Here is a 12,599-nt window from a genome sequence, read left to right as displayed (position 1 = left end):
GGGGAGAAAACAAAAGGGTGGGCAGCTGTTATGTCCAATAGGCAAATTAAAAAGTAAGTGTCTGTTCGCAGAAGTGTTTTTTTAAAAAAGGAATTACACGATGGTCTTCAGTACGTACCATGGATTAAAACAACGAGCGTTTCTGATATTTGAAACTTATTTTTTAGCCTCGTTTTTGTTAAAATTAATCATTCTGAAACAAAGCTGTCTTCCTCCAGGGTCATATCCCACTGCTCCGTCCTCCCCACTGCAATGACCGCACACACCCCTGCCAAACAGCCCAGAGACAGGCTGAGCCGGGTTGACATTTCCTCAGCAGAGACATTAACGGTGTCTCTCTCTCCCGCACTCTGTGCCGCTGCTGGTTTTCAGGAAATGTGTAGGGAATTCACGTCTTTGAACTCTTACTTCTGGGTCAACGTTAGTCGGAATCAGCCAACCGGCTCGGAAAGTATTGCAGACGGGCAACCCGTGTGCTGGTGCAAGCCCCGTTTCCTTAGGAAATCTCACTAAAATCAAAACCTCTCCAAGCTCCTACCTGTCAAGATTGGGGAAAAGAGCTTTAAAATATGATGAAGCGCATCCCACGGGCTTAGGTACCAGAGGGCAGATTCAGAGAGGTTAACGTCTGAGATGAAAGTAAGTCCACGATCTCGGCAGACTCACTGGTGTGTTGGGGCTCGGCAATAGTATAATTATGAGCTGGGGTTTTTTTTTTCTATAAGGTGGTTCGGCTCCTGCTGATATTTTTCACTTGCGCCTTTTGATTTTTAGCACTTTGCAAGTGAAAGCCTGGTGCTGAGGCATGCAGAAGAGACATCCTTCTCCACCTTTTCTCCGAAGTTTTTGTTTTTTTTTTTAAAAAAGGGCATTTATGAGCATTAGTGCCCTGGTTGTGAAAAAAATTGTGTCTAAAAAAAAAGGCGCAGGGCACTGAAATGAGCCCTTCAGCTGCTTGCTCCTCCCTCCAACCTCATCGCTCCCCCGGGTCTCTGAGCTCAGCTTAACTTTAACCACCGTACGGGGATTTCTTAAAAACATCCGGACTCTATTACGTGCAGGTTTTGGTGCCTGCTGTGCGAAACTGCGGCTCTCAAAGGAGGCAGAAGCAGAGGTTGTTTTTAAAAATGTTTCTGTGGTAAAGGCTGCTGGCTCGGGTGGTGAAGCAGAGGATCCCCCGCCCCGATTTTCACACTGCAGCAGCAGAGAGGATGAAGGTGGGGGCCGCGCCTCCCTCAGCATGGAAGTGAAGCCGAGAAAACTCACTAACAACTCGGTGTTATCCAGCAGGGATTCTTTCCTGCGGCGCTGGGCAGCACGGGGGATGGCTCCTTCCATCCCTGCGCACCCAAGCGTTGTGATTCTTGCCTTATATTTACAGCTTTCATGTTTATTCATTACATTTCTAAGAAAAAGTTGGGTTATTGTAATTATTTCCATGAATTCATTAACGTAAGTTCCTCCCATCGTCCCGCCTCAGTCCGCCCAAGTTACGCCCCCATTGGGGGTCCTTGGTGGTTGTTGGGGATGAAGGTCTGAGTCTTCCTCAGGGTTGAACTTTCGAACTCGCCCTGTGGCGCCTGCCCTGCACCATCCCGGGGCTTTTCCAAACGGCAGCACCAGCTCTCGCTCGCTGCCCTCCCTGTCTCTCCTGCTCAGCCCTTTGCGTTCCTTGAGCCCCCCAGTCTGACTGGAGGATCCCACCGGGCGTCCTTCGCTGGGCGGATTCTGCTTCATTCTTATCTTTACAGCGTGTGTTAGTTAGTCCACGATGGATCTGTGCACAAGGGTTGGTACAAATCAGCCTCCCTCCCCGTCTCTAAAGGCTGGGCAGCAGTTCTTTTCGAAAAGCCAGTTTTCTAAAAGCCATTTTTCTAAAAGCTCGTTAGCCATTCTTTATTACATAACACCTCCCTGCCCAAGCCTTTTTGCCCACAAATAACAGGAATATCCGTGTAACAGTCTACCAAACGCCGGTCTTTCCCATAGCCTTTGACAAGCACAACCTCCCTCCCTCCTCCTCTCAGCTCTAAGCCGTTGTGGTGGTTTTATTTTTATTTCCCCACCACCTCCCTGTGACCTTTCGCTGCTACTTTTGGCCCCCTTTGTGCTTTGTTTCTCGTCTCCCTCCGAGCGCCGAGGGCGGGACGGCGACCACCACCGTTTCCCGCCCTTTTCCTGACCGCAACGGCAGCGGGCAGCGCGCGCCCCGCCCCGCCCCGCCCCGCCCCTCCCGCTGCGGGCGGCGGATTGGGCGAAGGGCCGTGCGTCAGGCGGCTGCCCCCGCCCCTTCTCCCCCCCCCCCCCGGGTTTTCTTCCTTCCACTGCGCATGCGCGAGGTGGGTTGGCGTGGGTGTCATGGCAACGCGGCGCGGGAGGTGAGTGAGGGGCGGCGGCGGCCGTGGCCGTGAGGGGAGGGAGGCTCCGGCCGGGGACCGGGCCCGAGGTCGGGGGTTGGGGTCGAGGTTTGGGTTTAGGGTCGGGGTTTGGGGTCGGGGTCGGGGGTCGGGGTCGGGGGTCGGGGTTTGGGGTCGGGGTTTGGGTTTGGGGTCGGGTTTGGGGTCGGGGCCGGCGTCGGCGTTTGGGCTGGGACCGGGGACTGGGGACCGGGGGCCAGAGGCCGGGGGCCGGGGACTGGTGGCCGGGGCCGGGGCCGGGCGCTGGGGGCCGGGCGCCGGGGACCGGCGGCTGGGGGCCGGGCACCGGGGCCGGGGGCCGGGCGTCGGGGGCCGGGCGCCGGGACCGGGCGCCGGGACCGGGGCCAGGGGTCGGGGCCATTCAGTCCTCGGGTCCCACCGCAGGCAGAACGGGGGGCTCTGGTGGGCTGCGCTTAAGCGTTGTGTTTGTATTTCTGGAGTGCTGTGGGACGGAGACAGTGGGCTTTTAGGTATGACACACCTCGACCCGTGTTTAGAAGGGGCTGACTTTATTTTGTTTCTTTTTTCCCCTTTAACTCCAAAGTTTAGGGGGCGGGGAATGATACTACGTGTAACCCACTGCGTGACTGTGTGTTGCAGGGTCCATCTTCAGGGCTTGCTGGGGTGTCCCACTGCTCGATAAGACGACTTGGCCATGGTAATTCAGGTTTGATTCTTCTGGAGAGTATGGATACTGCTTTTTAAGGAATTAATACCCAAAAGGTTCCTTCCCAAGGCCGTAGGACATAAACTGACCCGCCCAAATTCACTTTGCGTGCATCTCATTCTGCTTTTTAGCTTTTCCTGTTGTTTTTGGCTACAGGGCGTAAAATTTTGCACACATCCACTAAAGCCTCAAATCTTATTGCTTGTGGGTGAATGAAAACGCTGCACAAACACGGATTTGCCAGTCCTTTTGAAGAGTGTTCAGATGTCACGCTGGGCTGTAGTTTAAAAACTCACAAGAGACGAGGGTGGGAAGTCTGGTCTGTGCGAGTCCTGCCTCTGCGCGCTGAAAAAGAACTGCGCTCTGTTCAGCGTCACATGTCCTCTGGTTGCCCCACAAATCCCTAAGAAATCCCGGGGTTGCCAGCTGGTGCGCCAAGCGTGGGCTCTGGCACTGCTGTGTGTGCACGTACACGCGCAAGGCGTTACTTCCGACAGCGTTGGCGATGCTGTGCTGCTGCTTGTCCCCACGTTTCGGGAACCCCCCGGCTCTGGGTTGTGCTCGAGTGCGTGAGCTGAGTGCGGGCTGCAGCTCGTGTTTCACGAGAGAGGGGAAATGGAAGACAAGAGAGTTGCTGACAGTGATGGAGAGCAATTAAAGCCTGGAGGTCAGAGGTATCTGCTGCGGAGGGTCAGCAGGAGCAGTGAGGCTGCTCTACATCAAAGACGTTCCCTGGTTCTCACTGCAGATGTAGGCAACAGTTTGCCCTCACCTGTAAGAACCTTTTCTATTTTGAAAGGTCAGCTGCAGGCCAAATTCTGACCAGGAAGCTAATTGTGCTCACAAAATCTGCCAGAGACCCTGCTGGGAGTGCGTAAACAGGGAGGGCGATTCAGGTGACTGTCTGAAAAATCTGACGTAAGCATCTACTCTGTGAAGTATGCACATTCCAGCACATGAGGTATTCAACAAATTCCATCCAATTAAGGTCTGCAAAAGGGCTTCTCACCTTCTGGAACAGATGTCTGAGTTCAAGTAGTTTGCAGTCTGCACGACTGAAGGTTTAGGAAACAACCTGCCATCAGCTTCAGCTGGCTTTCTGTATTTTCTGTCCTTTTTTTTTTTTTCCTTCTGTGGATAATGGTTCTGTGTGTTTTATATAGGAATATTGAGCTTTTTTTTTTTCTTTACCTGTGCATATTCCTTCATATTGTGGTCCTGGCTGATTCTGAAGATTGTACCCCTGACTGTGTTCTCATACCTCAGAGCACAAATGTTTCTCTCTTTCACGCTTAATAATCCCGAGCTGTAAAAGGACTCTTTAGAGTTGATACTGTGAAAAATGTGCTACTGCTTTCCCCTAGTTGATGCCCAACTGATAGTTGCACATGGCCTTTCTGGCTGTATCTGTGCTAATTCTCCCTAATGAAGTGCTTGGATCTGTTTAATTACAGGGTGCAAACCCAGGCAAATAACAGAAATGCATAAAGTGACTCGGTACATACTGGAAGTGCTCTTGGCATCGGACCAGAGATCAAATACTTTCAGTCACTCACGATGTGTAAATACTCCCGTTCAGCCTTTTCTCTGGGACTAGCTGTTGCTCTGGCGTTCCTGGGACGCTGCCCACCTTCTGGCTCCGTGTTGCCACCGCCGTTTTCCTGCCTACACAGCAGCAACGAGAGATCCCTCTGGGTCCCTGACCCGGTTTCTGTTGCTCAATACCTGCAGGCAGCGGTTTCCAGGCAGGCACGCTCCAGGCTTGTTGCGAGGAGCGGCCAGGATGGGTGAGAAAACGATCCAGGGAGTGAACCAGACTCTGGCAAATCTCTCTCAGAGGCAAGAGGCCGGGTGTTCAGGCACCGGTGCCAATCAGCTGGAGTTAACAGGAGTATTTTTTTGGCCTGCTCTAGGGCTTGGGTGAGTCTTGGCAACACCTCCTTGTTACAGACAGAATGGCAGAGCTGGTGTTTAGGTTTGGGTTACTGCTAATGGTAGAAGAGCAGCAGTATGCCAGAGCCTTGATAAAGGCCAGAGCTGTAGGAGGGAGACCTGCCTTTCTGGTTTGTGATGCAGAGTCAGAAGCAGTGGATGAACGCACAGCATAGGCTTAGTTTACTTCAGGATTGTATCGTAATGCATTAATTAAAAAATCATTTGAAAAGAATGTATGATTTCCATTGTGCACAAACCTTTTTAGCCAGAGGGAAGCACAGGGGAACGCTGATTACCTCCATCTGATGACTTTAAAGAGTCTTACAGCCTATAGAGCGAGTATGGATTAGGTGAAAGTGTATTAATGCTTGTGAGTCCGTCTATAAATTCACCACAAAGTACAGGAGTCTGTGGTGAGGGGCTCAGAGCTCATACTGCGAGCCAGGCCTAAGATGCAATGAAACAGCAGTTCCGGGATGTCTTGGGATCCTCTACCCAGAAGCGAGGCAATAAAGACACAGAACTAACTGAGTGGTTTTGTGGTCATTTTCTCTCTGCAGGCAGTTAAAAGTAGCAAACCCAAGCGTGGCAAAGGCAAAAGCTCCAAAAAGAAACCCAAGAAGGTGGTGAAGGAAGTGGATATCCTCAGCCCAGCTGCCATGCTCAACGCTTACTACATCTGTCACAACGCCTCTGCCTTCCTGGAGTGCCGAGGCTTTCCCTGGCCTGGCTCCCCCAAAAAGAAGGGGAAGAAAGGAAAGTACCGGGTGGCTGGAAAGCAAAGGACTCAGTGAAAACCAAGCTCCCCAGTGAAGAAGAGACTTTTTTTTGCGGATTAGGCTCGTTCTGACCTCTCCAGTGGTTAGCTCAAATATTTTGCCATTAATGACCGTTGTGTCCGTACAAAGACCCTCTTATTACAGCTCAAGCACAGTGACAACTGGTAAGTCACACTGTGCCATTGTGATTTCAGCTGTGCCCCTTCACCCTCCGCTTCTGTGTGCAATAAAGCATCGCGCCTCAGCAGGCTGAAGGGTTTGTAGCGGGGTTTGCTTTACGCCGCTGCCGTTCCTTTACGGGTGGGACGTGCTCCCCGACAGCCTTGGTGAACCTCCAGCTGGTTTAACCAGTGCTGGTGGAAACTTGAGCTCAGAAAGTGGATACCATGATAGGACTGGCAATCTTTATGATTTCTGTAACATCAGCTTATCTGTCTGAGAGGCAGCCAGCCCTCCCTCTCGGGTCAACAAATGGCTGCGCGATGTCACCTGTGTACCTGGGGGATTCACCTCGCTCCAAAGGAAGTGGCTCCATTTGGTCAGATAAGCCATACCTGAAGCCCCGGGGAATTATCACCAGCTCTCCTTTGGCTGTGGTTAAGATCTGGAGATCCAGCTTAGATGGTGTCAGTGATGCTGCTACACACCGTTCGAGGTGATGATGAACCCCTGACCTGAGCTCTCCCCTTACAGTAAATTGGTCTTAGTCCAAACATCCTGGGTAGAGAACACAAGCTTTGTGTTACGGTTCAGCGTGGTTTTGCTCCGTTTCCTCCGCAGGTGTTTAACGCAGCCCTTGGTAAATAGTGAAGAGCACCTCAAGCGAAGCTCTCCCACGTTCTTATGCTGAGGAGGGTAAGATGGGAGATGCAGTCAAGTGAGGGAGGGGCGAGGGTGTGTCCTGAACTGATGCAGGCTGTGGAGAGATGGGAAGGAACACCCAAGGGCTGGAATCTTGGAGAAAGCGTTGGGAAAAGAGAATCTGCAATGGGCTAGAGCTACTATAAGGGGAGATGTCCCAGTTCTCTGGGATACCCGAGAGACCACGGGCGTGCAAGACCGCTCTCTGCACCAAGCGGCACCGTGCTGTGCCACAGGAAGTATCACATCAGAAGTTCAGTTGGTTTCTCAGGGCTGAACATCTGCGGTGCTGATCTGGCAGAGCAGTGAGCTGGCTCTCCAGGCCGTTTCTGATTGACTTAACTGCAGGAGGAGGAGGGGCAGCCCCTTTCCGACTGCCAGGTAACTTTATGGCTAACAGAGCAGTCAATTATAATGTGGTCAGTCCAAACCGATAAAGGCCTGTAAAGCCTTATGCTGTTTCTCCAGCTTTGAAGAAGTTGTGACGAGGTAAAATCACCATTTTGTGGCACTGCTTGTAGGCCAGCTACTGCTGTTGTGTAGGCTACTGCGCCACTCCACCAAATTTGTTTCATCTACGTGTCAAGAAAACCACAGTGGGTGTCCTGTTTCCTTGTGGATTAGCCTGCAGTTGGCATGTTCTGCTGCACGAGATGTGGTTTGCAGCACCGGTTGGTTCTATGGTGTGCATCGACAGGTCTTCCTCGGCATTTACTCATGTTCTTGCTTCCCCGTCATCCACCAGGAAGCCTCTGGTCACGGTATATACTTGCAACTATTTCCTCCAAGAATCTGCATCCTAAAACAAGAGATCTCTTGTGACCTCTGTATTTAGCATCTTGAGCTTAACATTTAAAAAAATTATATATTTATTTTAAAAAATCATTCCCTTTTTGTATGATCTATTTACTACACAGAGCTCTAAGCGACAGGTATTTCCAAGCGCTGAGGTGGGAACTGCTTAACGCCATGGGGCAGCCCCCCACCGTCACTGTCAGTGTGGGTCCAAGGGTCAGTTTGCAGGTGAAGGTGACTCCGCAACTGTACAATCTCTTGCCAAGATGCAGAACCCAGTTTAACAGCGATTGCACGCAGAGCAGGTGTTTGGGGAAGTAGCTTCCTCCTGGGCGACTTATTCTGCAGCCGCCTATGGCAGCACTGTGCGCAGTGTCCTCCGAAGAGCTGTCCTCTGACCAGCGCGGGGACAGCGTGCCACACACAACGGGCAAGCGGTCTGAGCGGATACGGCGGTTACAAGTAAGCGAAGCCGTTTTTACATCTGTGATAGGCGGGAGCTACAATTTCAAGACTCCAAAGCGAAGTATGATTATGCAAAAATTACTGGGACAAATAGTGAAATACATTGTATGTTTTCTCTTTTTCAAAAAAATAAAAATCTGATTTCTGTGTGATGCAGCTGAGCACACCAGATGGTGACTAGCGAAGTGCAAAGGACAAAGGCTCTGCTTTGTAGTGCATCTGAAAAGTTGCCATTCATTCCGTTGACAACAGACGAGAAAACCCTTCCAACCGTCCCAAATGGAAAAATGAAACTTTTTTTTTTCCTCTCTTTTTCCCTTTTACATCTCTCACGCCTAGATCCATCTCAATTTTACATGTAAGTCAGGCTCCCTGGTGGTTAATAAAGACCAACAGGCATCTCTAAAGAAAAGTTTGGACTTCAAATGGCTCGATTCTCTATTTGAATGTGTTGCTCAAGAGTGCCGCAGGCTGTGCTGCTGACTTCTGAGGCAGCCTTTGGCTCAAGTGGACGTGACTTTACAGGGAGCCTCCGCTGCTGCACGATGACACTTGCAGATACCTCTGTTTTATCACAACCTGTAAGAGTTTTGATTCTGTGACGGGCTTTTCTGCCTGCTGGGGTGCAGAACTTTTAAGCTGAGTTTATGATGAATAAAGCCTGTTCTGCTCAAATCTGCAAAGAATCTTTCAGGGCAGGGGGGGAAAACTGCAAGCTGGAGAGGCCCTTTGCTTTACAGGCAAAGCACAAGGGAACTTCATGGCCTTACGTGCATCATCTCTTGCAGGGAGTTACATTTTTCTAGTATTAGGGCTTTTGTTTTGCTGTTCCCGAGCTGTCGTGCCCGGCGTGCTGCTTTGGGTACGCAAGGTTAACGCTTCCTGTAGGAAGTTGTACACCGAAGCCCCGCTGGTAAAAATAGACTGGATGTTGATGTGCGTGTTTGTGGGTGGGGCACAGCGGTGGGGAGGGGAGTCACTGGACTATTATGTGACGTGAGTAACGCCTATATATATAAAAAGTTTTAAAAAAGATATTCACCACATTTGGAATTGGAATATTGCAAGCTGTATGTGAGCACGTTCCCTTCTTTACTCTTTTCTTCAGCCAGCGTTTCTGCGCTGCCTGGCATCTCCTGCCTTGTTATTTTCACATTAAGAAAACCACTGTGGTTCTTGGTGATACAGAAGAAAGGCTTGAGAAGTGGCATGCCTCCTTTTGGCTTAATTTCTCATTTTAAGAAATGCTCCGACTGTTATTTCCCAACTTCAGGGGAGGATCGCTGAGGACTCTCTTGCTCATAAATGGTATCTCCATAATGAAGAGGTTACTGCGGTGAATTTGTAAAGAAAAACTTTAATCCAAAAGGCATATTAGAATTTGGCATTGAATAGTGTGAGTAGAAGTAAATAAAACCTTTTCAGGTTATTTTATTTATTTTTATATATATATATATATATATTATAAACCTTTTCAGTAGGTTAACTCCTGTCTCATTTGGTTGATTTTCACTGTCTTGGTTCCCCACTGCCATTTCAGGTGTCCTCCAGGAACAAAGAGAGTCCAATCTTACTGTCTTTTTAATAAGCCTCTCTCTTTCAAGCTGTTTATTTTAAAAAAAAGGGTAAGTCATTGCTTTCTCTTTTGATAGTAACTGTTGTACAAAAGACCAGAAATAACAAAAGATTGGAACTTACAGAAATGGTTGCTCTCCGAGACATGCTGCCTAGGTACCATGACACCTGCAAGTGTTGATGTCTTCCATTTCAGACACCGGGATGGTTTTCTTACATCCCAGTGCGTTATCCACTATATCGTTATCCATTACTGGTAGTTTTCTGGAGAGATTCAGTGAATTCAGAAGTCCTGCCTCTTGCAGATGCTTTTGACATCCACTTAGAGGAACCTTATAGGGCCTTCCCACCCCGACAGCCTCAGACCATAGATTAGTCACAAAAGAATCCTGGGGGGAAAATACCTTTGCCTTGACTTTTTATTTTGGTTTAGGCTGGGAGCTTCATAATTTTGCTAAAGGTAAGAAATACTTAGTTATTTCAAAATAAAATAGAGTCCTTTAAGTCTGCAGTGTTGCTTCTAGGTGATTGCTATATGACTTCAGGAGAAACGAGCACAGGGGGGTTTTTTTGATTTACTGTTAAGGTCTGACATATTCATGACTAAGCTGAAGTAAAGTGAGTGTGAAATCTTTTTTATGCAAAAGACTGGCTTAGTATCAGCATTTCTCCCAATTGCCTTCTAGCTGTAACTGGCACTAAAACAGAGAAACGTTTAAGAAAAAAAAGGAAAACATTTAATGCAACACATGGTTACATCGTTTTCCTTGGAATGGCCATGACCATATGGCATGAAGGGAGCAGTGTGCTCTTCGGTGGAAAGTCTTGAATCAAATGCTTGAAAAGTTCACCTGCAATTACTGCGGAATGTTAGAATATTTTTAATAGCTGAAATTGCCTATTGCAAATTGCCTACAATAGGCCAAGTGCTCCTACCTCTAAAAGGAAAGACTTTTTTAATGTTAGCAGGTAGGCCGGAGTACACAGATTATATGAAGAAAGCAAAAATACTTCCTGCTGTTTAGTGCAAGTTGAAAATTGCATTTAACTTCAGAAAAATCTGTTTCTCCCTCCTGGTGATTCAAACAGGTCATCCATCTCTTGGGGTAATTTTTCCACATCATTTAATAGGAAGTGCCTCTTCTGTGAAGTACGAAGATAACCAGCCTGGGAGAAGAGTTCTCCACGCACGCTGAGATGTTAAACCAGAAGCTACAAAACTGATGTTGTAACTAAAGTGGTACTGGTTAAGTGACTAGTTACAAAAATTATTGCAGTAATTAGTTACAGTAATAATAATTACTAGTTACAATAATTATTTCATGATTTGATGGGAGTTTCCCATCCTTGATTAAACGTATCCTTCACTAGAGATGGTTGTGGAGGAGCAAGTGGGAATGCCTTGTAGGAATAAGATGGATTTTTTTTTTCCATCAGGGAAGGGGAGGGGCCTGTTGAGGATATCTATTTCCTGTCTGTAGAGTTTGATTGGGTTGTAAGCAGATTTTATCACGCCCCTAAGACAGCAGAAGTGAAGGCTGGATCACAAGTGATGTAGGTGAATGATATCATGTTCCTAGTTTTCTTAATCTGACCTTTCTATGGAAATTGAATTATCTTGCAACATCAGTTGCTTCATAAGAGAGCTTTGCAAGCAGAGTTATGGTTGGTTTAAAGCTTCTGACATGACTTGCAATCTGCTTATTGGGAACAATCCGATGCTTGAAGAACTGGAAGGAAGAAAATGCCAACCCTTATAAAATCACTGCTTCTTCTAATGCCATTGATAGCAGTGCCTCCTCTAGTGATCTCAGTTCTGTAATCTCACCTTGTGCTTCAGGGTAAGCAATGCATTCTTTATTATTTAAAGCTGAAGCTCCCAGACCTAGTGAAACGGGCATCTTCTGCTGGGCTATATCGGAGCTTTCTAAGTATGAGGCTCTTTGTCTTATTCCAGTAATAACCGTAGAGCTTGCCATGGTGTCCAGCTCATCTCAAATGATAGGGCCTGAAATGGTGTCCCTGAAAGCAAGAGCCCTTCTTCTGTCACCTGTTCTTTCGGCTCCTGAGATAGTTTATCCAGGAAGCCTGGCACCTTCTGAAAATAGATCTAATATTTTGGGAGTACCTGATAATTATAGCTTGCCCTTTGTGGGGGCAAGCTTGTCCAAGGAGTAGCTCTGTTTTCTTAGAAATGTACATGCTTTTATTGATTCCTCATCCTTTTCCATGGTCTTACGCACGTGGCTTGCATAATTTCTGTTGCCATCCCCAGCAAGCAGACAGCAGAACAGGAAGGCTCTTACGCTGGCAGTTGATACTCTGCTTTTCTTGTCTTGAATCACGGTTAGGGGCTGTCGCAATGCTTTGGCAGGTCTTTAAAGTTCTTCACAACCTTGCGTTGCAAGCTTGCTTGGAAGAGGAGATCAAAGTAGTTTTAATAGTTTGTGGGATTTCAGACTGGGGACCTCCCGGGGGTGTCCCTGGCGAGCTTCTCGGTGTCTCTTGAAATGTCCTAGGGTCGTTCAGCTCTCAGGTAGGAGAGGAGAGGACTGTTCCCATGCCTACACGTGGCAGAGCTGTGCTAGTCCTGAGCTCACCAGTGGTCATATCCCACAATTCAACACTGTCCTTACAATTACCTTTCATGAAGTGAGGATTGTCTCTTTTCTCTTAAATTTCCTCCTTTTCAGCTCTTTAGGGTAAGAAAGTGCACTACTTTCAGCCTTTCAGTCCTATGTTACATTTTGTAAACCTGTTATTCTTGTTGCTTTCCTCTGTGCTTCACAACGCTGCTGCTTCGTCAGCACAAGGTGACAATTAACACCTCCGATGTGCAGTTTTTCTTCTCACATGTTGCTACATGAGAGTCGTAAAACTGAGACTCATGGGTTTAATCTCCCCTATATCTAAATGTCTGCATCAGTGCCTGGACTAGTTGTCTAGATTCATGAAGTAAGAGCAGCTCAGGCTGTGATTCCTCTGATTAAATGTACGCAGAGGCTTAAAGCAGCCCGACGTGCCTCCTTTAGGTACAGGAACATCTAGTGAGATCTGTCCCACTCTCTGTGATATATAAGATTTTACTGAAGAAGTAAATTCAAA

General features: G+C 48.1%; 1 protein-coding gene across 1 annotated transcript; it reads left to right on the top strand.

Annotated features, from left to right (window-relative positions):
* Window positions 1-3,051: 3,051 nt before the first annotated feature.
* Window positions 3,052-6,046, top strand: SMKR1 (small lysine rich protein 1). Its single transcript, XM_086475228.1, has 2 exons — window positions 3,052-3,075; window positions 5,580-6,046. The coding sequence occupies exons 1-2, from the start codon at window positions 3,073-3,075 to the stop codon at window positions 5,811-5,813; spliced, it is 237 nt and encodes a 78-aa protein (XP_086331354.1). The 5' UTR covers window positions 3,052-3,072; the 3' UTR covers window positions 5,814-6,046.
* The last annotated feature ends 6,553 nt before the right edge of the window (window positions 6,047-12,599 follow it).

The sequence above is a fragment of the Leptosomus discolor genome, chromosome 1, assembly GCF_034619465.1.
Source record: "Leptosomus discolor isolate bLepDis1 chromosome 1, bLepDis1.hap2, whole genome shotgun sequence".
Lineage (NCBI taxonomy): Eukaryota > Metazoa > Chordata > Aves > Leptosomiformes > Leptosomidae > Leptosomus > Leptosomus discolor.
This window is presented reverse-complemented; position numbering and strand designations above follow the sequence as displayed.